The following is a 26,789-nucleotide window of genomic DNA, read 5'->3' on the forward strand; positions in this document are numbered from 1 at the left end:
TGGATGACAAAGAAAGCTGAGCATACATTTATTAGATTCTAAAGACAAAGGAGAGAGACAATGATGTATATTTGAAGAAATTATGGTTTACAAACGATGAAAGAGATAAACTCACAGATGGAAAAAGAAAAACTAATTATACTTAAGATGAATAAAAAGGAACCACATTCTGAAACTGAAGGGAAACAAAAAGAAGAGAAAATCCTAAAAGAAGCCAGAAGAAAACTACAGATTACCTTAAAAAAAATCCAGGTCAGAATCAAAGCTTTTCAACAACTAAAACAGAAGGCAGAGCATAATGGAATGACATATTCCAAGTGCAGAAAATAATAAACAATAAAGAAAGGAAGGAAGAAAATAGGTCAAAAACCAACTTTTAAAATGAGCAAAAATCTGAATAAGAGAAGATATACAAATGGCTTATAGACACTATAATTAACAGTCTATTTCTTGGTTTGTCTCTCCTTTTCCCTTTGCTCTTTTGTTTTGTGTCTGGAATTCCACATATGAATGAAATCATATGCTATTTGTCTTTCTCTGATTAACTTCACTTAGCATTATATTCTCTAGACCCATCTATGTTGTTGCAAATGGTAAGAGTTCATTCTTTTTGTGGCTGAATAATATTCCATTGTGTTATATATACCACATCTTCTTTGCCCATTCATCAACTGATGGGCACTTGGGTTGCTTCCATATCCTGGCTATTGTAAATAATGCTGCTATAAATATAGGGGAGCAGGTATCCCCCTGAATTAGTGTTTTTGTATTCTTTGGGTTAATACCCAGTAGTGCAACTGCTGGACAATAGGGTTAATCCTATTTTTAACTTCTTGAGGAACGTACATACTGTTTTCCACAGTGGCAGCACCAGTTTGCATTCCCACCAGCACTGATGGTTACCAGAGGGGAGGTAAGTGAAGGGTGGGTTAGACAGATGATGGGAATTAAGGAGTACACTTATTGTGATGAGTACCTAGTGATACATGGAATTGTTGAATCACTGTATTGTACACCTGAAACTAGTAACACACTGTAAAAAAAAAAATTATTTTTTAAAATAGCCAATAGGTACAATAAAACATGCTCAAATCTTTAGTCATTATGGAAATTCAAATTAAAACAACCATGAAGGGGGTACCCGGGTGGCTCAGTTGGTTAAGACTCTGCCTTCAACTCAGGTCATGATCCCAGGGTCCTGAGATTGAGCCCTGCACTGGGCTCCCTGCTTAGCGGAAGTCTGCTTCACTTTCTCTTTCTGCTCCTCCCCTCCAACTCCTCTGCTCATGCTCTCTCTTTCTCTCTCTCAAATGAATAAAATCTGTAAAAAATAAATTTTAAAAATTAAAAAGAAAATAAAACAACCCAGAGGTACTACTTCTTAGCCACTAAGAAGGCTATATTAAGGGGCGCTGGGTGGCTCAGTGGGTTAAAGCCTCTGCCTTTGGCTCAGGTCATGATCTCAGGGTCCTGGGATCGAGCCCTGCATCAGGCTCTCTGCTCAGTGGGGAGCCTGCTTCCTCCTCTCTCTCTGCCTGCCTCTCTGCCTACTTGTGATCTCTGTCTGTCAAATAAAATCTTAAAAAAAAAAAAAAGAAGGCTATATTAAAAAGAAGAGAGGTGTTGTAAGAAATAAAGAAACTAACTTTCATACATTGCTGATAGGAATGGAAAATGGTACAGCTGCTTTGGAAAACAGTATGGCATTCCTCAAAGTTTCTTTTTTCCAGAGATTGATAAATAATTAACATATAACATTGTCTAAGTTTAAGGTTGTATGCATATTAATTTGATACATCAAAATAGTAAACAAGTAACATACAACCTTGCATTCTCCAGTAAACACCCAAGATAATTGAAAACAATACGTCCACACAAAAACTTACACAAAAATGTTCATAACAGTTCCTACTCATCATAGTCAGAAAGTAGAAATAACCCAAATGTCCATCAAGTGATGGGGAAACAAACTAGATGGATAAACAAAAATGTGGTATAAACACACAATATTATTTATTCTTAAAAAGAAACGAAGTATTGAAACATACTACAAGGATGAACCTTGAAAGCATTATGCCAAGTGAAAGAAGCCAGAAAAAAAATGCCACGTAATGTATGATCCATTTATTTGAAATGTCCAGGATAGGCAATGCCATCGGGACAAACAGCAGATTAGAGAGGGGAATGGGTAACGGGAAGTAACTACTAGTGGGCATAAAGTTTCTTTTTGGGCTAATGAAAACGTTTTGACATTAGATATGCTAATTGCACAACCTTGTGAAAATAGTAAAACCACTCATTTTACACTTAAAATACACTTTAAAGTGGTGAATTTTGTAGCATGACTTACAACTCCATTTTTAAAACTGAGAGCGACTTTTACTTCTAACATGATGGAATGATAGGCTGGATTTACACTCCCATCTCCTTTTTTTTTTTTTTTCTTTTTTGAGATTAAACACTTTTTTTTTTTCATTTTATTTTATTTTATTTCTTTTCAGTATTCCAGAATTCATTGCATGGAGCACTGGGTGTGGTGCATAAATACACTCCCATCTTAACCAGAAAACTGCACAATGTACATGAAATCATTTTCAGACACTCAACAACAGATAGCACAAGACTGTGATCCCTGGAAGAAAGAAAAGGAAGAAAATGAACTTGAGGCACCTGACTGGCTCAGTCAGTGCAGCATGCAACGCTTGATCTTAGGGTTGTGGGTGAGAGTCCCATGTTGGGTGTTGAGATTACTTAAAAATAAAATCTTTAAAAAAAGAAAAGCAAGAAAATGAACTTAGCTATCCTAGTGTACTGCTGGGAGACAATTTCCAGGTGCCAGCAAAGGGAAAGGGGAGGGAAATAGAACATGATAGTCTCTCCATAGTGAGGAAAGAGAGATCAGACTTCAGAAGAACCAAAAAAAGCTAGTTTATGGACACAGAACTAGACAGAAAGTAAGTACCAATCTGTACATGTGTAAGAGAAAATGAGGGAAAGAATTACTGAAACAAATCACAAAGCTCACAGTATAAAGACCTAGCAGTAAATATTTAGGACTAAACTATAAATTAGCCCTAAACCAAAGTCTGCTCTGGACCTGCACTAAGAAAGAATTAAAACCAGTCCTCATTTATAGGCATATGAATAAGTAAAAACATAAAGCCCGTAACAAGAAGAAAGGTCAATCAACAAAACAGACCCAGAAATAATGAAGACTGGAATACTAAAATATCTATTATAAATATATTCTATGTGTTCAAGAAGTATATTATAGAAAGGAAATATACAAAAAGACAAAATATTAGGGATGAAAAATGCATTATGTAAAATTAAAAACATACAGGATGGAAGTAACAGCAGATAAGACACTCAACAAAAATAGGTCGGTAAACTTAGATGACATAGGACAATACAGAATATCTTCATGAGCTCAGGGTAGAGAAAGTTCTCTTAAACAAGACAAAAGACCAAAAATAAAACAAAACACCACCCCTAACAGAAAAAATGGCAAATTTCACTTCTGTCCATCTAGATATTATAAAGAAAGAGAAAAACAAGCACAAAGGGATATTTGAAACTCACAATAGAGGAGTTATCTCAGGTATTCAGTCTCTTTAGTACTTAGGACCCTCAAAAACAAAATTGAAACCATCGCACACCCAAAATATTGGCAAAAAACAAGAAATCTGACAACCCTAAAATTGGCAATGATACAAACTAATGCCAACTCATATACTGCTGGTAGGCATGCCATGCCTCTTAGGGAAAATAATTTGGCATTACATAATAAAGCCAAAGATCAGAAATCCAATAACCTTAACAAACCCATTCCTCGGATATACCTAGGCCAACAAACATATAAAAAGATGCTCCATATCATTCATCATAGTAGAAATACAAGTCAAAACCACTGTGAGATACCTCCTCACACCCATTAGCTGGCCAGTACCCAAAGAACAGAAAATACCAAGTGTTGACGAAGATGCAGAAAAGCTGGAGAACTCGGGCCCTACTGATGGGGACAAAAACTATGCAGCCACTACTGGAAACAGGACAGAGGATCCACAAGAAATTACAAATAGAATTACCATATGGTCAGGGTATCTCTCCAAAGCAATTCAAAGCAGAATGGATCTCAAGAGATACTTGCACATCCATGTTCACTGCCACATTCTTCATAATAGCCAAGAGGTGGAAGCAACCCTAATGTCCATCAATGGATTAATGAATAAAGAAAATGTGGCCTACACATACATACATACATACATACTATACAGTCTTAAAGAAGAAGGATATGCTGTCATGTGCTAAAACACAGATGAACCTCAAGGATATTATATTAAATGATATAAGCTAAAAGGACAAATACTCTATGTTCTGCTCCTATAAACAGCTAAACTGGTCAAAATCATAGAAACAGAAAGTAGAAAGGTAGGCTCTAACAGGGAAGACAGGAGTGAGAAAGAAAAATTCATATTTAAGGCATTTAGAGTTTCAGTTTTAGAAGAGGATAAAGTTCTGGAGATCTGTTACACAACAACGTTCATGTACTTAGCAGTGTACTTAAAAATGATTAACATGGTAAACTCTTCAATGTTAAAAAAAAAATCAATGTGAATGAGCATAAAAAAAATAACTTCTGCTATGTCCATCACAAAAAGTTGCTCACAGCATCAATTCTAATCAATTCTCCTACATTCAAACTTTGGTGTACAGTATTACTATTCACTAAAAGAAATCAGGATGTCTAGCAGTTAATTAATCCTATTTCTTCCAGCAGAAAGCATCAGAATGGATCTAGAACTTTCCACTACCTGCAGAGAACAAAGACATTTTCAAAAATGGCAATAGCTCCTTGAAAAACAAAGCCAGTTTGAAAGGATTCCAAGTGATTACACTGATAGCTTGAGCATCAATAGGAGTACAGTAACTAGGGGCACCTAGTTACCCTAGTGGGTTAGGCCTCTGACTTGCTCTCAGAGTCCTGGGATTGAGCCCCGCATCGGGCTCTCTGCTCATCAGGGAGCCTCCTTACCCCTCCCTGTCTCTCTGCCTACTTGTGATCTCTCTCTGTGTCAAATAAATAAATAAAATCTTAAAAAAAAAAGAATACAGTAACTAAAACTAACTGGAAGATGGGTCACCAGGATGGCTCAGCAGGTTAAGCATCCAACTCTCAATTTCAGCTCAGGTCATGATCTCAGGATCCTGGGATCAAGTTCCACACTGGGCAGGAGTGTCCTTGAGGATTCCATCTCCTCCCTCCATCCTTCCCCCCCTCATGGGCGTGTTCTCTCTAAAATAAAATAAACAGGAATGACTGGGTGGCTCAGTTGGTTAAGCATCTGCTTTCAGCTCAGGTCTTGATCCCAGGGTCATGGAATTGAGCCTTGCATCAGACTCCCTGCTCTGCAGGGACCTTGCTTCTCGCTCTTCCTGCTGCTCCCCCTGCTTGTGCTCTCTCTCTCCCATCTCTGTCAAATAAATAAATAAACTCTTTAATAAATAAATAAATCTTTAATAAAAAACTAAAAATAAAATGTAACATTAATTGGAAGATATTGAGTCTATGAACTCAATATATGTACAGTATATGTACTGTAAGTACAAATTGATATTCAAAAGAGAAAAGAATAATCTGAAGTAGACGAAGATGGTCACAGGAAGACAAGCAGAACAGTACAATACTTCACTGATTTAATAAGTGTTAATACAGATATATCAGTATTTCATTTCTTCTTCATCCTGTCAGGATGGCTAAAATTAACAACACAAGAAATAACAAGTGTTGGCAAGAAGGCAAAGAAAGAGGAACCCTCTTGCACTGTTGGTGGAAATGCAAACTGGTACAGCCACTGTGGAGAACAGTATGGAGATTCCTTAAAATGTTAAGAATAGAACTACTCTATGATCCAGCAATTGTACTACTAGGTATTTAACCAAAGGATACAAAAATACAGATTCAAAGGGATACATGCACCCCAATATTTATAACAGCATTATCAACAATAGCCAAACTATGGACAAAGCCCAAATTCCATCATAAAGAAGACCTGGGATATGTGTATACACACACACATATACATACAATGGAATATTACTCATCCATCTAAAAAGAATGGATTCTTACCTTTTGCAATGACATGGATGGAGCTAGAGTGTATTATGCTAAGTGAAATAAGTCAGTCAGAGAAAGACAAATCCATATGCTCTCACTCCAATGTGGAATTTAAGAAAGGAAACAGATGAACATATGGAAAGGGGAGAAAGAAAAAAAGAAGAGAGGGAAACAATCCATAAGAAACTCTTAACAATAGAAAACAGAGGGATGATGGAGGGAGGTGGGTGTGGCATGAGCTAGTTTGGTGATGGGCATGATGTTATGATGAGCATATGATGAGCACTGGGTGTTTTATGTAATGATGAATCACTAAATTCTACTACAGAAACTAATGCTGCATCATATGTTAACTAAAATTTAAATAAAATAATTTTAGAAAAAGAAAATCTATCAAATTTATGATTTTGTTTCAATGTTTAAAAGAATTTGGCTAAGTAAGTTTGTAACCAGTTTTTAAATGTGTGGGGCAATAGAATTTCTTATAAGTTTTGACTTATAAATTGTATAAAGTCTATAAACATTTAAAGAGGTAATGATTACTTAATGTTAATGAATTACTGTTTAATAAATCTAACAGAGAAACTAGAAATTTCTAAAATATATGTGATGAGGGATGCCTGGCTGGCTCAGTCAGCAGAGCACGTGACTCCTGATCTCAGGGTTTTAAGTTGAAGCCCCATATTGTGTGTAGAGATCACTTAAAATCTTAAAAAATAAATTAAATAAAATATAGGTGATGTGTATTCTCCATTCGAGAATGCTCCCCAGATACTAAAAATTCTATCAAAAATATTCACATTGAAGTAAAAAATGTAAGTGCAATGTGTAACATAAAGCCTGTGTTACAGACCAAACCAAAACCCTCCAACTCATAGAAGCATTAAACACTTTTCTGTTAGGTTCTTAATAGAGTTTGTGCTTATATCTAACTTTTCAAGGTCTTTTAGCAACTGAAAAGTCACAGTACTGTAAGAAAATACACAAAAAGAATCAAAAGATAGTAATTTTAATTCTAAAGAGAGCAAATATGATATAAATGAATATAAAAACATTTTTCTGACAGAGCCCTAACTTACTTACAAAAGTTAAAGATATAAATTCAAACCAAAAAAAAGTAACTATAATTTATACATAGCTTAATAAAAAGCTTGAATAAGATTTAGACATAAAGAAGCAATATTGGGAGAGACAAAGAAATGTACAGTTACAGACCAAATTTGGAGAGTTAGAGGAGGCAGGAAATTGAGAAAATTTAGTTGTACACTTAGTTGAATTATAGCTCAATAAAGCTATTTAAAAAAAAAAACAGGTCTGAGGGAAGGTACTGAGAAAGTTGGAAAAATCAGGGGAGGTATAAAGAAGAAAATGGACCATAATGGTTTAGGGTTTCAGAGGTTAACGTGTGGTCATGGGAGTAGATGGCTCAGGTAGAGTTCAGATGAAGATCATAACTGGAGTTAAGAAAGTCAAAGAAGAGTGAGGACAGAGTGATAGGTGGATTAGTATAGGTACTAAAGCCAGAAACTATAATGTAAAGACTTTCACTGTAAAGATAACTGAGTCAGGTTTGTCTTTAGTGGATACATGTAATAAGTAAGAAGGACAAGGGGAAATGGCTTGAATTAATCCTTTTAATGCACACTTTTATTGCCATTCTCTGGATATGCCCTACAAGCCTCCACCTCATGCCTTTGTCATATCCTTCCTTCTGTCTATAATACCTTACTCTCATCTTAGCCTACCCAAATTCTACCTATCCTTTAAAACCCTTATCAATTGCATTCATTCGTAACGATTTATTTCAAAGCTGTCAACAGCCTACTTCTTTAAGCTTCTCTCCTTTCTTAAGCATTAAACACTTCATAAAACAATCCAATTGCATATAATTTCTCTCTTCTGTGAATACTTATTATTTTCAAAATTATGTAATCAGTATTTTATTAGGTCATTTTGTACAGTTATCATACTTCCTTTAACCATGACATAAACTTTTTGAAAACAAGTACTATCTTACCCATATTTGGATTCTCTACAATAAAACAGCTCTCGTAGTAGATGTTCCAATGGCTAAGAAAATCAGAGCTGCTTAGTTATCAATCCCTCATTGTCTTACCTACATTCTTTACCTTCAAACAATATCAGCATTAAGTCATACTATGCTTACTAAGAATATGAAAAGAAAACTTAATTTAAAAAACCTACAGGGCAGGGGCGCCTGGGTGGCTCAGTGGATTAAAGCCTCTGCCTTTGTCTCAGGTCATGATCCCAGGGTCCTGGGATAGAGCCCCGCATTGGGCTCTCTGCTCAGCAGGGAGCCTGCTTCCTCCTCTCTGCCTGCCCATCTACCTACTTGTGATCTCTGTCTGTCAAATAAATAAATAAAATCTTTAAGAAAAAAAACAAAACCTACAGTGCATCTGGGTGGCTCAGGTGGTTAAGCGTCTGCCTTCTGCTCGGGTCATGATTCCAGGGTCCTGGGATTGAGTCCCACATCCAGCTCCTTGCTCAGTGGGGAGTCTGCTTCTCCCTCTCCCTCTGCCACTCCCCCTACCCCCACTTGCGCTCTCTCTCAAATAAATAAAATCTTAAAAAAAAAAAACAACAACTTTCATTATTTCCTTTATGGAGTCAATTTTCAAAAACAAATTCCATATAAAATAGCATTGGAAATATAGAATTTTTTTTGAAATACCATTTAGTACAGTAACAGAAACAAATATTTAAAGATAAATTTAACAAAACCGAAATCAAAATATGGCTGAAATTAAAGACTTACATACACGTAAAGATAACATATTCATGAGTTAGAAGATTCAATATCATTAAGACGTCAAATCTCAAAAAAAAAAAAAAAAGACGTCAATTCTCCCCAAATTCAACTATGGATGCAGTATATTTCCAGTCAAAATCCTAACCAGCTTTTCCCAGATGTCCATTGACAGATGAATGGATAAAGAAGATGTGATATATATATCGTGTGTGTGTGTGTGTGTGTGTGTGTGTGTGTGTGTGTGTGTCTGTCTGTCTATCTATATGAAATATTACTCAGTCATCAAAAAATGAAATCCTGGGGCGCCTGGGTGGCTCAGTGGGTAAAGCCTCTGCCTTCGGCTCAGGTCGTGATCCCGGGGTCCAGGGATTGAGCCCCACATCGGACTCTCTGCTCAGTGGGGAGCCTGCTTTCCCGTCCCCCCGCCTCCCTCTCTGCCTACTTGTGATCTGTCTGTCAAATAGATGAATAAAATCTTTTTTTAAAAAAATGAAATCCTTCCATTTTGCAATGACATGGATGGAACTAGAGAGGATTATGCTATGCTATGCTAAGGGAATCAAAGAATTATCATATGATTTCACTCATATGTAGAATTTAAGAAACAAAACAGAGGAGCATAGGGGAAGGGAGGGAAAAATAAAAAAAAAAAGACAAAAATCAGAGAGGGAGACAAACCATAAGAGACTCTTAATCATAGGAAACAAACTGAGGGTTGATGGAAGGAATGGCGATAAGGAGATGAGTTAACTGGGTGATGGACATTAAGGAGGACGTGTGACGTGATGAGCACTGGGTGTTATATAAGACTGATGAATCACTGAACTTTACCTCTGAAACTAATAATATACTGTATATTATCTGAATTTAAATTTTAAAAAATAAAAGATAAAAAATGAATTTAAAAAAGAAAATAAAGTTCATTAAGATGAATATCAGCCAGAGCTGAGATTAGCCTTGAACAAAACTGACTTTATTCTAAGAAGAACTTGAATTATCTTAATTTTCATTGTAATATGGGTTTGTAATTCTAAAACTACCTTTTTGTACTCTAGGAGTGAGACAAAAATTCACCAATATTCTCAATAAAGAGAAAAATGGGAAAAAGTAAAATAAAAATTACAACACCTCCTACCCTATAAAAAATAGAACGATAAAATATTGTGTAAGAAGAAATTTCTAGAAAAAAAAAATCCTAACCAGCTTTTTAGTAGAAATTAGTCAGCTGATGCTAAAACTCATAGGTAATTGCAAAGGTACTAAAACAGTATTCTTCTTCAAGATCATTTGCCTGAAAGAAGACTTACTAAAAAGCAATAGTAATCAAGATAGTGTACTATTAATAAAAAGGCAAAAAACTAGAGCAATTGAAGAGAGTAGCCCAGAAATAATCCCACATACATAAAGTCAATTAAATATCATGAAGGTAACAAAAAAATTCAACAGGGAAAGAAAAGTTCCTTTTAAGAAATGTTGCTAGCAATCCATAAAAGAAAATTTGATAATTTGGACTTTATCAAAATTTACAATTTTTGTTTCAAAAGACATTTGTTAAAAATGAAAAGTCAAGGGATAGATTTAAAAATCATTTGCTGGGAGAAAATATTTGCAAATCATATATTGTAGCATAATATGTAAAAAAAAAAAAATCCTAAATGGGTATTTATCCAAAGAAAACAAAAACACTAACTCAAAAAGATATTTGCACCCCATGCCCAGTGGAACATAATCTGCAATAGCCAAGATATGGAAGCAACCTAAGTGTCCGCTGATACATGAATAAAGAAGACATGGTGTACACACACACATACACACACACGAATATTATGCAGCCATAAAAAGGAATGGAATCATAACATCTGCAACAATTTGGATAGACCTAGAGGCTATTACACTAAGTGAAATAAGTCAACAGAGAAAGGCAAGTATCAGATGATTTCGATTATATGTGGAATCTAAAAATAGAACAAACGAACAAACAGAAAAATCAGAAACAGACCCATAAACACAGAGAACGCAATGATGGTCAGCAGACAGGAGCGGGGTGAGTGAAGGGGAGTGGGCAGTATAGCCTTCCAGTTATGGAATGAGTAAATAACAGGGATGAAAGGCACAGCATAGAGAATATAGTCAATGGTCCTGTAATGCTATTATATGGTGACAGATGCAGCCACACTTACGGTAGGCACAGCATAATGTACAGAGAAGCTGAGTCACTATATTGTACACCTGAAACTAATGCAACATTGTGTGTCAACTATTCTTCAATTAAAAAAAACAAACAGTAGGATAACCCAATCTTAAAATGCCTAAAAGATATGAATATACTGAGTAAACCAAAGAAGATACACTAAGGACTAAAAAGCACGTGAAGCGTTGTTCAATATCACTAGCCATTTACGAAATGTAAGCTAAAATCTAATGAGATACACCCAACTAGCAGGCCCATAGTCAAAAAAGAGAGAACAAGTGTTGGTAAGGATGTGTGGACACTGGAACCTTCCGACATTCCTGATGGAATATAAAATAGTATAGGCCCTTTGGAAAACAACATGGCAGTTCCTTAAAAAATTAAGCAAACTTACCATACAACCCAGCAATTCCATTCTTAGAAATCTACCTAAGAGGGGACACCTGGATGGCTCAGTCGGTTAAATGTCTGCCTTCAGCTCAGGTCACAATCCCAGGGTCCTGGGATTGAGTCCTGCATCAGGCTCCTTGCTCAGTGGAGAGCCTGCCTCTCCCTCTGCCTGCCACTCCCCCTGCTTGTGCTCTCTTTTTCTATCTGGCAAATAAATAAAATCTTTAAGAAAGAAAGAAGGAAAGAGAGAAAGAAAGAAAGGAAGGAAGGAATCTACCTAAGAGAAATGAAAGCACAGGTCCATGCAAATGCATGTGAGCAAATGTTCATAACAGCATTATTCATAAAAGCCAATAACTAGAAATAATCCAAGTATCCATCAACTGGTGAATGGATGAATAAAATGTGTTACATCCATAAAATAGAACAGAATTCAACAATTAAAAAAGAATGAACTACTGAAGACATTCTGCAAAGTAGATACACCTCAAAGGCATTATGCAAATGAACAAAGCCAGGCACAAAAGACAATATCTTGTACAATTCCATTTATATGAAATGACCAGAAAAAGCAAATCAATAGAGACAGAAAATAGATTAGCTACTGCCTAGAACTGGGAGCGGGAATAGGTACTGATGTCTGGAACAAACTGAAGGTTAAAATCTTGCCTTTTGCAATAACATGGATGGAGCTACAGAGTAAAATGTTAAGCGAAATAAGGCAGTCAGAGAAAGACCAATACTATATGATCCAATTAATATGTGAAATTTAAGAAAGAAAACAAGCAAGTAAAGTGGGGAAAAAGAGAGAGAGACAAACCAAGAAACAGATTCCTAACTATAGAGAACAAACTGATGGTTACCAGAGGGGAGGGAAGTGGGGGAAAGAGGATATAGTGGATGGGGATTAATGAGTACACTTAACATGATGAAGGAAAAAAATACATGAAATTATTTAAAAAAAAAATTGATGGGTTGAAATCCTAACCCCCAATGTGATATTAGGAAGTGGGGACTTCGGGCAGTGATTAGATCATGAAAGTGAACAACTCACGAATGGGATTAGTTCCCCTATAAACAACCCGAGAAATCTTTCCTGCCCTGTCTGCCATTTGAGGATACAACAAGAAAATGACTACCTAATCATGATGAGCACTGAATAATATGTAGAATTGTTGAACCACTACATTGTACGCCTGAAACTAACGGAACACTGTACGTTAAGTAGACTGGAATTAAAGTTAAAAACTTAATTATAAAAATAAAAAAGAAAATTATTATCTGCAACCCAAAAGAGGGCCTTCACTAAGGACATGACCAGGCTGGCACCCTGATTCAGCCTTCTAGCCTCCAGAACTGTGAGAAAGACATTTCTCTTTATAAGCCACCCAGTCTATGATAATCTGTTACAGCAGCTCCAATGAAGCATGACCGGCCAACAGACCTGAGGGATCTTTCTGTAGTGATGGAAATATTTTCAAACTGGACTATGGTATGACTGGCACACTCTATAATTAGCAAAGACATTAAAGTAGTTATTTTAACAATATTCCATATGTTCAAAGATTAAGCAGATTAATAGAATGTAACAAAAGACTTGAATCGAATTTCTACAGGTGAATCAAAAATGTCTGAAATGAAAAATACACTGAATAAGATTAGGAGCAGATTAAACAGTACAGAAAAAAATGATAAGTGAACCTGAAAACAAGGCAATAAAAATGATCACACAGGGAAAAGAGGACTGTGGGGGAAAATGTACAGAGAATTCAGTGATTGGTGAGATATCCTTAAGATGCCTGGTACATTTGTAACTGCAGTCCCAGAAGGAAAGGGGGGGAAACAGAAAAAATATTTGGAAAAATAAAGGTCATAAAAATCACTAAATTCTAATCAAAAATTGAATTTCCCAAAAAGTGCACAAGTTATTAGAACAAGTTGTAAGTTTGGATTCCTTACATTTCGTCACAGCATAAATGTTAGGTTTCTTCCTGTTCTCTACTGAACAAATAATTTTAAATTTTAATAAGTTAGTAAATTACTGTATACTATAGTAATATGAATGAAAATAATTCACTTGAATAGTCAAGATTTGTATTCTTTTAAACTGAGTATCTTGGGGTTCCTGGGTGGCTAGTCGGTTAGGCACCCAACTCTTGATTTCGGCCTGGGCCATAATCTGAGGGTCGTGAGATCAAGCTCCCCCAACCCCATCCAGCTCCATGCTGGGTGTGGAACCTGCTCAAGATTCTCTCTCTCCCTCCCTCTCAAAAACTAAAAACAAAAAAAAAATTTTAAAACCTGCGTATCTTATTTTAAAGCTCTGTAGTATTTTCCCCCTTTACTGTCATATCCCCTTATTTCCTCAGAATTCATTCTCTTGGAATTTTTCCACTTAAAAGAACAAAATGCATAATAAAGTACAAAGAAATGAAAAGTGAGAACCTACCTGAAGTCTTGCGAGTTGTGCAGTCCGGGCTACTATTTTATTGTATGGTTCCACAATTTTTGCTTTCATCCTAAAGGAAAATAAAGAAGTGTGACAACAAAATCATCTTCAAAATATCAATGGTTAAATTTCTTTCCATTCCACTTATTTACAAAATGAACAACGATACCTATCAACAGCTCCCTGTAAAGCCCCAATTCTTGTCTGCATCATCTGAAGGACACCTGGGGGAACACAACAGTTTCCATTACTTTACAAATTTACAAGGATTCCAATTGGGAAAAAAAATTATATTAAAAGAAAAAAATCATACATGTACACATACCCATATATAGAAAAATTTCAATTTTTTCTGTCACCATCATAACTTAAGCAACCAATATCTTTTACCTGCACTTTTTTTTAAAGCCTTTAAGAGTCTCTTCTTACAATTCTTGTTTCACTAAACAAGTCTGACAAATGGAGAGTGACAGCATAAGGAGCATAGGGTTTCCCACTTCGGGTGATGAAAAAGTTCTGGAACTACATAGTAATGGTTGCACAATACTGTAAATGTAATTAATGGTACTTAATTGTATACTTTAAAATGGTTAAGTTTCATGTTCATGTGTATTGTACTATAGTCACAAAAGAAGCTTAAATGCTTTTTAAAGGTGCCAACTGGGAATACTTGAGTGGCTCAGTCAGTTAAGTGTCTGTCTTTGGCTCAGGTCATGATCCCAGGGTCCTGGGATCGAGTTCTGCATCAGGATCCTTGCTCTGTGGGGAGCCTGCTTCTCCTTCTGCCTGCTGCTCTCCCTGGTTATGTCCTCTCACTCTCACAAATAAATAAAATCTTTAAAGGTGCAAACTGTAGCCCAATATTCCCTGTTAAAACTCTTCCACAGTCTCCCCTTCGCTTCAATGTCAAAACTGAAGTCCACAGCTTGGCCTTCAAGGGCCTGCACCATATGGAAATGGTGTACTTTCCCTCCAGCACTCAGCTGTATCCCCAAGCTCCTACTAGATAAACCTCACTATTCACCAAGCCTTGGCTTAACAGAAACAATTACTAAAAGATCCCCCAACTAATTTGGGCTTTCTTGTTATTTTCTTCTACAGCATACATTTCCTTCATGGCACTTACCACATTAGGTAATTACATATCTGCTTATATATCTATTTAATGTTTTACTCACTAATCCATAAATCCTGGAGGTTAGGGAAAGTGTATTTTTCATTCACTACTGTATGACCTGAGCCTAATTCAGACTACTTCCAATGGCAATGAATATTTGTTCAATTAATTATATGCTAGGTAAGTAATACACATGGATAGCAAGAATAGCATCACCTTACTCTCTACTTATACAACATGATGGTTAATTTCTTAAAAACTGTAAAAATATTATCAGGAAGACAGATCTTAAATCTTACTATTTTATATACCTGAAAATAAGCTTTTCAATATTGCAGTTTTAATTATTTTGAACTCTACTCTTTAAAACTCTTTTCACATTTAACGGGCATAGTTGTAGTTTTAAAACAATACTCTAAACCTGGGTACAGAACTCTGTCATATATTAGATGAAGTAATATTAGAACTAATAAACATTATCAGATACAATTGTGCTTTAGTATAGCTCAGTCCAACAGAATCGTCTTGGGACTGGAGCATTCCCATTTTTCTGCTGGTTTTATGGTTCCTTTACCTTAAACCTCCAGAAATGAACTTCTTTTATTTGTTATCATCATGTCCTCACATCTTATTCTCTCCACAACCTACTCTCAAACAGACTTTCATACACACTACACCAAAATCGATCTTATCAAGGTCACCAGAAATCCCCAAGGTGCCAAATTCTATTGTCAGTTCTGTCTTTATCTTGCTCAAATTCTCTGAAATTCACAACAGAGTCAAACCACTTCCTCCCTAAAACACTTTTTTTCCTCTGGGCTTCCAAGTTATCACACTCCCTGGGTTTCTTCCTATTACATTAGTGGTTCCTCCTCTTCTGCTAGAGTCCTACATGCCAGAATACTCTAAGATTTCATCCTCTGTCACTTTCACTTCCCTGTCTACAATGTCTCTTAGGGATTTCACCTAAATTTAAATACTATCTATTCAATAAAATACCAGTTTTATATACACACATCCACACATAGGTACACATATCTACATAGATTTTCTTTATGTCTGCCTACCTATGTACACACACACACACACACACACGCACACACAAATCTCTAGATCTGAACTTCCTTTCATCAAATTAAGACACCCAAGATAACTTCTGCCCCACCCTTGCCCCATCAAAATTATAATCCTCTCCTTTCTAACCCATCTCAGTTATCTATACCATCACCTATCCCATTTTTCAGACTAAAATCTTAGGAATCACACTTGGTGACTTTTTTCCCTTGACTCTTTCATATCCCATCAACAAACTCTATCGCTCTGCCCCCATTTTATGCCACCCACTTTCCTCTCTCACATCTACCACTCTTATCCGAGGCACCATCAACTCTCTTCTAGTATCTTCTAAACTGGTACCCCTGATTCTACTGATTTCTAAAAAGAAAACTTCTTAAAGCATTAGTCTTATATACCATACCCCTAATAAAAACCCTCCAATGGTTTACCACTGCATTTAGAATAAAAAATCAAAATTATTTTCCAGGAACCTCATCTACAATTCTCTCCTTTATTCATTAAATTCCTCTCATACTGACCTTTTTTTCTGTCCTTCATACATCCCATGTTAATTCCTCCCTTCCCATTTATTGGTCTTTTAGCTTACCACACACTCTTCTTCCACTTTTCATGTGGTGGCTGCTTCTCATCATTCAGTTCTCAGTTTAAACGTCATCTTGTAAAAAAGGCCACCCCCTCCCGAAAATCCCAGCTAGTAAGGGACTCCCCTTCCTCCAACTAATCAACCATTTTATTTTCTTTGTGGAACTTAAAAGTATCTGAAGTTTCCCATTTGTGTATTTTCTTTGTCTGTTTCCCTGCATTAAAACGTAAGTTCCATAAGAACAGTGACTATCTATTGTTCATGAGTGCCTGGTACCTAACAGTTTCTCAGTTACTGTTTGAATGAACAAATGAATGAAGGAATGAGGATATCTCTTTTCAATAAAATATGGTTAATTAAAAATACCTCTAAATCCCAAATCCAGCTGTCTGGAACCTAGAAAATTATCAACTATTTTTTTTTTAAAGATTTTATTTATTTATTTGAGAGAGAGAGAGCACGAGTGGGAAGGAGGGGCAGAGGGAGAGGGAGAAACAGATTCCCACTGAGCAGGGAGCCCGACTTGGGGCTCAATCCTAGGACCCTGAGACCATGGCCTGTGCCAAAAGCGGGCGATTAACCACTGAGCCAGCCAGGCACCCCTCAACTAATATTTAAATGAATAAATAAATGAAAATGAATAGGGGGCAACTTTTAATAAAATAGGTTCAATAAACATACTGCTGAACTACTTACATGGGAAAATTCAATATTGGGGGTTAAAAAGCTGATGAAGTAAAAGGTGGGATACTACTCATTTTCAAATACAGATCACACTTATTTTTCAGGATCTCAACATACTAGTAAGTGCTTAGAAACACACATAATGGCAAAATGAATACTACTTCAAATAATCAAATTCTAATTTGATTAGTAGAATTAATACTATTAATACTAATTCAAATTAATACTATTAATACTAATTCAAGTAATTCAAATTTGAATATTTATATTCAAATAATCCAGAGAAGATGCTTAGATTATCACAAGAACTCAGAGAAGGCAGTCTTTGTACCTCATATACTCATCCAATGGATAGTCATTCTAACTCAGTCTAACCATTCATTTTGAGTGTCATAATCACTGAAAAGCATTTTGGGAAAAACAAGCACATTGTAGACCTAAATGTATATAAAAAAACCACAATGAGAACTATTTCTATTGTGATGATTCATCTACACCTAAATACACTCAGAATCAATGTACTACCAGCCATCCTTACGGGTTTTACAAATTAAAAAAAAAATCACCTCTCATTTGTTTTAAAAACAAATCACCATTAAAACAGGATACTATTTACCTGCTTCCAGAAACACATAAAATATTATGAGATTAAAAATAATTCATTTCGAATAGGAAGTGATCAGTACTCAGTTTTCCCAAGAACATAGTCTGATATCCAATTAAATATTCAAATAACAAACTATTATTCCCTCAAAGACTAAGTTCTTCATCAGGATGACTAGAAACAGTATACATGCTGAGAATAAGTTAACAGCTTTGAGTGCATAAGAAATAGAGGGGGAAGCATTAAAGCATATTGCATCCCAGAAAGCAATATCCTTCCTCCCCAAGAATTTGATAAACATAGGGAAAATCACTTAGTTTTCTTTTAATGTGTAAAGATTAATAACAGTAATCACAACACAAGTGATAATGTAAAACATGTTATTAACATTCCATATTTTTTAAAAAGATTTTATTTATTTATTTGACAGACAGATCATAAATAGGCAGAGAGGCAGGCGGCAGGGGGGGTGGGGGGGAAGGCTTCCCGCCTAGCAGAGAGCCCAATGTGGGGCCTGATCCCAGGACCCTGGAATCATGACCTGAGCCGAAGGCAGAGGCTTTAACCCACTGAGCCACCCAGGCGCCCCAACATTCCATATTTATAAGATGTAGTTTAATTTAATCAAGAGAGAATGAAAATTTCATAAAAGATTTATCTAATCAAAAATATTCGTAAATATTTCGTAAAAATATAAATCCAATGTATTATTCTTTTTTTAAGATTTTATTTATTTGGAGAGAAAGAGGGAGCGCTTGTGCACGTGCGTGAGGGTGAGGGGAACAAGAATCTCCAGCAGACTCTGCACTGAGCACAGAGCCTGACTTGGGGCTAAATCTTGCAACCCTGAGATTATGACCCAAGCTGAATCAAGAGTCGGATGCTTAACCAACTGAGCCACCCAAGCGCCCCCAATATATTATTATTCTATTACACCTTCATTGAAAAAAGTTTCAAAGAAAGCCGAAAATAAGGAAAGTATTCAAGTCTACCTCCACTATTCCTCTGGTAATATTGATGTTTTCATTAACAGTTTTCTGTTAATTTTTTTTAAAGATTTTATTTATTTATTTGACAGAGAGATGACAAGTAGGCAGAGAGGCAGGCAGAGTGAGAGGGGTGAAGCAGGCTCGCCGCCGAGCCTAAGGTACCTTTTAATACTTTTCCCTTGGGGGCGCCTGGTGGCTCAGTGGGTTAAAGCCTCTGCCTTCAGCTCAGGTCATGATCCCGGGGTGCCGGAATCGAGCCCCACTTCGGGCTCTCTGCTCGGCGGCAAGCCTGCTTCACCCCTCTCACTCTGCCTACCTGTCATCTCTCTGTCAAATAAATAAATAAAATCTTTAAAAAAAAATCCTCCTCCTTTGTAGATAAAAGGGAGCCATACACAGGTTAAATAACTTGTTCATAGTCACATATCTACTAAGTGGCAAAGCAAGGATTTGAACCCAGATAGTTTAGCTCAGAGGTCATAAACTTTTTATTAAAGTTTTGTTGGGACATAGCCATAATCATTTACATATTATCTGGCTGCTTTCACTCTGAAAGAGCAGAGTTTAGTAGCTGAAACAGAAATGGTATGGCTTCCAAAGTCTAAAATATTTACTATCTGACCCTTAACAGTAAAAGTTTGCCAATCCCTGGTCTAGCTCAATCTAATTTATAGTAAGTAATGGAAACATACCTTCCAAAGACTCAATACCAGTTGCTTGTGCTAGTAAATCTTCATGTCTTGCAACAACCTGAAAATCAAGAATTTGCTGTGAGTATTAGGTAGTTTTTTTTGTAACCACAAGGTAGAATAAAGGTCTCTCTCCATAGAGGAAGGTGCAAACACCAACACAGAAGAAAAAAATACAGGTGATAAAGGTATACTTGAGATGAGTTATTAGCAGAAACATGAAACATTCTTATAATTGAATATAGAGCCGAAGAAGACACAGCGTTTTCACCAGCCCTTGCTTTCTTAATGGGAAATGCAGGTAGAATTGTGCCAAAATTGGGGGGGGGGGGGGGGACAGCTAATTTTTGCAATACTATTATGTTTTCCTTGCAATACTATTATGTTTTCCTATCCCTGGACATCTCTCTGCTTTCAGTTTCCCAGGGTCATGGCAAATCCCCTTCCCTGTGCAAGACTGACTTGTTTATGAAAATTAGAGCAGTGTGAATGATCACATCAAAAACCCAAAAAGCTTAAGAGGTAAAGACCACATGTAAGAGATTCCTAGAAACATCAAGAAATCATGAGTAATCACTACTCTTTAAAATAATGCAAAAATTCTTATCATTTTATACCTTTTCAATTCCAATGAAGAAGTTGTTTCCTATCTCGGCTGGAAACTGAAACTCCTAGTCAGCAAGGATTCATTCACAGGAACCCCTACTGCCTCCACTTTGCCCTGTTTCAGATATCACTGGTATTCTATCAAGTCCCTTTCTACCACAGCCATCTAAAATAACTACTACTTTTGGTTTCCTATGTCTGTTAAGATGGCCAGAACATGTCTGAATTCTCCCCAGGCCACTGATATGGTCATTGGTCTGTCTATCCTAACAAGACTAAATTTAATCCTCTATTCATCTTTTTTCTGTGTGAAGAATACTTTGAAAATGTTGAAACTCCTAAAACAAGACTTTCATAAACTCCCCTGCAGTCAGCTGGATGAATTTCCAAGAGATCTGAAGACAGAAAAGAAAGGAACACTATCTTCTTCTTATTGTGTCAGCTAATAAGGAGCAAGATCCTGACACCTGAATTTGGAGATGGTTGGAAAAACCGTTATCAATCATTCTAGAATTTAGTTACCGGATACCCCAAGGCAGAATTTTAGCAGTGGCATGGGAGGTAATGGCTGGAGCTTCCACGCCTCCGCAATGCATTTATGAAAGTAGATCCTTCAACTGAGTCCACTGGCTGACTTCAGAAGCATCCAATTCTCTGTATTAAACATCTTCCTACTTTAAATACCCAGGGTGGTTTCTGTTTCCTGTCCAAAGCCCCAACTAATACATACTTCATCACATCTTCTGTTATTTTATTCATCTCAGTGATATTTAAAACAAAATTTATGGGTTTGGTTAGCATTATCCCGATTTTTCTTCTGCAGAGAAACAATTTATAGCAAGTTCAGGGCCCATACTAGGCCTCTACTTCATATTCCAAACTACCGTAAGTATAATTTGTCCCCTTTAAGAGATGTTAAACGGACTTTTAGTTTTTACTGATTCCTGCAAAGAAGGCACTGCATGCAAGGAATAAAGAAAATACCAATCATATTACTCAGCCATAAAAAAAGAATGAAATCTTGCCATTTGCAACAACGTGGATGGAGCTAGAGAATATTTGCTAAGCAAATTAAGTCAGAGAAAGACAAATACCTTATGATTTCATACATACACAGAATTTAAAAAGCAAACAGATGAACATGGCAGGGGGAGAAAGAGAGGCAAACCAGGAAACAGACTCTTAACTACAGAGAACAAATTGAGAGTTGCTGGAGCAGAGGTGGGCAGGGGGTGGGCTAGATGGGTGACAGAGATTAAGGAGGGGACTTATGATGAGCAATGGGTGGTGAATATGAGTGATGAATCACTAAATTCTATAGCTAAGACTAATATTACATCATATGTTAACTGGAATTTAAATAAAACCTTGGGAAAAAAAAAGAAAATAACAACCCTGAAAAAAAAAAAAAAGGAATTTCAGGTGGCTATTATAAAAAGTCACCCCTGAGAACCCTAGGCAGAGTTAAGTGCATTCTCTCCTGCTTTTATGAATGCTTCCTCCTATTCTAAATAAAACAGGCATCACTGCCCTGTCACGATTTTTCTCTGTATCTGCCACTGGTCTGTGAATCCTTGGAAAGCTGGGAAATATGTTCATTTTTCTATCCCCACAGCCTAATGTGAATCCTGACAATTAAAATATACAACTAAATGTGTAATTAAAATACATAATATATAATCACAATTAAAGCGACCTTAGAAGTCATCCCAGTTCTAAGCTACTCTTTCAACTGATAAAGTACAACATAAAAAATTTAAATGAATATGTCTCATGTTATGCCAGATCTAAGTTTCCTGGTAAACAGTCCATATAGTCATGCATTTGTTCATTCATTTAAGTATTTATTAAGTGCCTACTCTACAAAAGCCAAAACAGAAGTATACTATAAAACTCCCTATAAAATTTCAGAATTGCAGAAAAGGAAGGAACCTTCAAGATCTTCCATTATAATCTCTTCCTCCTTATTCACTCTAACCCATTTAATAGATTTCCTTTTTTAAAAGCAAAACCCAGAGACATTAAGGTACCAGCACAGCTAAGATTAGGACCCATCTCCTAATTCCCCATATTGTGTTCTACCACAAACTTATCAACTTTTGAGAATTTCAGCAAATATTAAACTGTTTTGTAAAGTGGGAAGTGTCAATGGGAACACACCAATTTTTCTTATACACACTGTTCTACTTCCAAAAGTCCATTTTTTATTACTTTTATCAAAGGCTTCCTATTTTTCACCTACTTATATTCACTGCACATCTGTTAAGGAGATGAAAGCAAAGTATGAACAACAGCTTTTGGAGAGACGGGTACGTTAGTTTTTTCACCTAATGAAAAGTAGTTTATAGAAAACTTTTCACAAACATAACTGAAAAATAAGCCACACTGGTAAGTTAAAATTTGCTCATTTAAATATGCATTTAGATTAAAAAGTAAAAGTATTACAAGTGATAAATTATCACTTTAGGTTGAAGAATCCAGATGATCCAGAAGATTGGAAATACCTGTAGATGTAGTTCTTTATCCAACTGACTGATTCCTTGGGCAAGTTTTGCTAGCTGTTCAGCAATTACGGCTTGATGAATAGACTGGGAAGTATAAGTCTTTACATCAAAGTCTTCATTTAAAAAATCCCTGTAACACTCTAGGGGAAAAAAATAAGGAAAAGTCTTTAATTATTAATTGCACTGCACTAAACCACAGATATCAGACAACAAAACCAATATAGATAACATACTTTGATTTCTTTTATACACCAAGAACTGTTGTAAACTGTTGTAAATGAGAAGAGAGTGGTAACATTCACTGAGTGCCAGGCACTGACCCACGCACTTTAAACATATCAGCTCATTCAACCTCACACAACCCTGCTGGAACTATCATTTCCCCCATTTCACAGATGAAGAGACAGGTAAAGACAGGACATGCAAGTTGCCCAACCTCTCTGAGATACGAATCCAGGTTGCAGAGCCCACAGTCTGAACCCCATATTACACTGCTGAAAGTTAACTTGTACCAGAGAGTCAAAAGGAACATATAAGAGTAGAAGACTAAAAATTAACTACTAACCATAGCCTTTAATGCAAGAAAACAAGGTCACTGACAATGACAACAGGAAAATTGACTATATTTGACATTTGTGGTCTCAAATATCTCTAAATCAATGCACAAATGCTGTCATAATAAAGTGAATCTAGAATTTTAACAGAAATAGGCAAACACGAACTTTCAGGTGTTACTGAAACTAAGGATTTATGGGTGAAATAAGTAAATAGAAAGACAGCCTATGTTCAAAATAGACCCTTACTAAACACAAAAAAAGTAATGATGCTATATGTTAAGCTATCTTCCAGTACAGAAACCCAAAAATCTGTGGGTGAAAGTCAAATGGAGAGAATTAAGAGTTAAAAATCATTATGTAGAAGTGAGCTCAGGGTAGGTAGAAAACCACTACCTTCCACCCATGTGGGAGATATAGGTAAGACTACCCTGACAGAGATTATAAAACTAACCAGCAGAATAGAGTCCTTACCAGACAACTTCTATTGTCTCTATATAATGCATGCTTCATAAGGGCAAGGACTTTGTTTTGTTTTCTCCCACATCCCTAGAGCCTGAGCAATGCCTGATACATGGCAGGTGTTCTGGACCAGTTGAATGAATGAATTCATCCATATGACCTGGAAGTAGCATTCTGCAAAGAACAAAGACTCATTCTTGATGACTCTCAAAGTGAAAGAAAAACTACTACTTTGGCCTTAATTCTGGGAACCCCATGTCCTTCCAGTTTGCCAAGGAGTTTTCAGGATTAAGGATCCTGTAAGGCAGCCAAGTGGAGAAGGCTACTCCAAGAAGAGGGAAGGTGTAGAGGCAGCAAATGCCACAGCGTATTTTGAGAAAGAAGGCCAACACTGACATCAGTGTGTCTAGATCACACTGCTGGGCAGAAGGGGAAAGAGTGATAGGAGTTGAGGTTCTAAAGGAAGGCTGAGGGCAGTTTAAAAAAAGACTGGTAAGACTTCTAAAATGTTCAGACTATATCTCATTAAGGTTAAAGATAAGAAAGAGCACTGTAAGCTTTGTGTTTTAGTTTCTGGCAGCAGAGTGGAGGATGACTGAAAAGGGATTAGTCACACAGTGATGTGCTGGAGCTGCCTCACATTGGCTCCTGAGAGTCAACAGTTCAATTCTCAGGAACTGTGTGAGCTAGGGGACATCACATGTAGGCATCCAAAAAATGACCAGGTTGAAAGTATTTATACCATGGAAACTGGCATACACTACAAAATCAGGGCTTTTCCTATTGTATCAGAAAGCTGGTTTACCAGCACACTCATGTAATAGAGCTGCAGAAGCCAGCAGTAAGGTGCTCTGTTAACAGCCCAAGGGACATGATGAAGGCCTAAGACAGTGACCCTAAAAAAAAAGAAAATGACTAATTTGACAAATACTGAGACACTATAATGTGTAGGACATAGAGACAAGCTGAAAATGGGTGATCAGGTAGAGCAAGAAGTATAGGGATGATTCCCAAGATTCTTGACTGAGTAACTGACACAGAGAATTCAGCTTTGCATTAATTTCGACCACTAGGCATCTTTGCATAAAGATAAAATTGATCATATTGCTGCCTCCAAGGAACTCATCATCTACATGGGAAACAAGCACATATTTAACTAACCGCATACAATCAATGGTAACAGAGAAGGATAGAGGAAAGGGGTAAAAAAAAAAAAAAAAAAAGTGGGGGCGCCTGGGTGGCTCAGTGGGTTAAGCCGCTGCCTTCGGCTCAGGTCATGATCTCAGGGTCCTGGGATCGAGTCCCGCATCGGGCTCTCTGCTCAGTGGAGAGCCTGCTTCCCTTCCTCTCTCTCTGCCTGCCTCTCTTGTGATTTCTCTCTGTCAAATAAATAAAATCTTTAAAAAAAAAAAAGTGAAGCAATCCCACTTTTTCACATATAACACCTAAACTATTTGTTCATATGTAACTTTTGGTAAGTAAAACTAATCGTGCCTGTTCACTATCAAGATAGAAATGTCCAGTAGACAGTAATCCTACAGCTTAGAAGAGAGGTAAGGACCATGTATGTATTTCTGTACATTATATTCTGTATATTAATCTTGAAACCATGAAAAAAATGATTTAGGAATGAATTTTAGAATGCACAGAAAGGGAAATGGAGAAGACTGAGTTCAGAAGCCAGACAAACACCAAAAATCTGGAAGTAGATGGAGAAAATGAAAGCAATCAAGGAGATGAAGGAACGTTCAGAGAGAAAGAAAAAGAAAGAATGGCAAGTTCTCTAAACCGTTTTAGAGAAAGTAAGTGGTAAGTGGTGTCAAAGATCTTACAAAGATCAAACACAGTGAAGGCTGAACACTGGCCATTGGACTTGGCATTTGAGGAGTGATTGTCCATCAGAAGAAAAGTCATATAATGCTTCTCTTTTACAGTTGTCTCATTCTTATAGGAGGTGTATCAGAAACAGCCCACAAATTAGTCCAACTATGCATCTGCTCACCAACCCTATCAACCCTATCTTCTACCAGTGGCAGACCCTGTACATGCTGAATCACTATTATGGACAGAAATGTTTAATTTTTTAGGAATGTTGCAGAGAATGGGTGGAGTGAACCACTGAATTAGGGGCAAACTGAAGATGACTAGCAATCAAAGAAACTTGGAAAAGAGCACTTAGAGAATTAGAACATTTTTTTTAAGCACAGAACTCACAAGTCACATGAAGGGAAGTATTTCAAGAAGAGTCAAACCCCTTTTACAAGTTCAAGTAAGGTAAGGACCAAGAAGAATCCATTTGATTTATTCACAAAGAGGTCATAGGAGACCTTGGCAAAGAGATTTCGATGGCATAGAATGAAGGTGACTGGGTCCTTGAGGAGACAGGAAAAAAAAAGACCCAGAGCACAGGAGGAAGACCATCCTTAGAAGCAGAGATTCCACTTAACAGTATAACGAAAAATACAAGGGAAAAAGAAAGGTCAGTTACAGGTTTAGGTTTAGTTTATATGTTGATGGCAAGAAATGGAGGAAGCTTGTATCTGATGAGTTATCTTTTTTTCAGAGAAGTTTAAAGTCATTTATTGAGTTTGAAAGGAGAGGTCTGAGAGAGTAAGGATTAAATCCTTAAAATAACCACTTAAATAACGACTTAAAATAACCACTTAAAATAACCACTGTGGAAGACAGAAAAGAGAACTAAATATGAAAATACAGAAGGCAGAATTAAGGACTATTCACCTTTCAAAAACTGATTACAATTCCAGAATGCATCCTACTGAAATATACACCTATGCAAGTGTACATTTCAAAACGAATTCCGTCTAGAAAGCTTTTCTTGACAGTTCCCTAATCACTCCCCATTATCATCCTCCTCTGTATTGTTTGATTTTGCACACAATGCTGCTATCCAGCAACACTATACTATAATGCTTAACTTTACAGCTTACAAGATTATTACCCTTTACTAAAATGGCAAGCTGCTTGAGGTTGGAAATGGC

The 26,789-nt window shown here is 36.5% G+C and overlaps 1 protein-coding gene across 1 annotated transcript in view; it reads right to left on the reverse strand.

Moving 5' to 3' along the window:
* Nucleotides 1-26,789, reverse strand: part of COG5 (component of oligomeric golgi complex 5) — a 294,754-nt gene that overhangs the window by 266,615 nt on the left and 1,350 nt on the right. The window contains exons 2-5 of the mRNA XM_046020510.1: nucleotides 22,775-22,914; nucleotides 19,668-19,725; nucleotides 14,091-14,145; nucleotides 13,922-13,991 (exon numbers count right to left, since the gene is read on the reverse strand). Of these exons, the coding sequence (XP_045876466.1) occupies nucleotides 13,922-13,991; nucleotides 14,091-14,145; nucleotides 19,668-19,725; nucleotides 22,775-22,914 (323 nt within the window). The remainder of the gene's footprint in view (nucleotides 1-13,921; nucleotides 13,992-14,090; nucleotides 14,146-19,667; nucleotides 19,726-22,774; nucleotides 22,915-26,789) is intronic.

Source organism: Meles meles, chromosome 10 (assembly GCF_922984935.1).
Source record: "Meles meles chromosome 10, mMelMel3.1 paternal haplotype, whole genome shotgun sequence".
Taxonomy (NCBI): Eukaryota; Metazoa; Chordata; class Mammalia; order Carnivora; family Mustelidae; genus Meles; species Meles meles.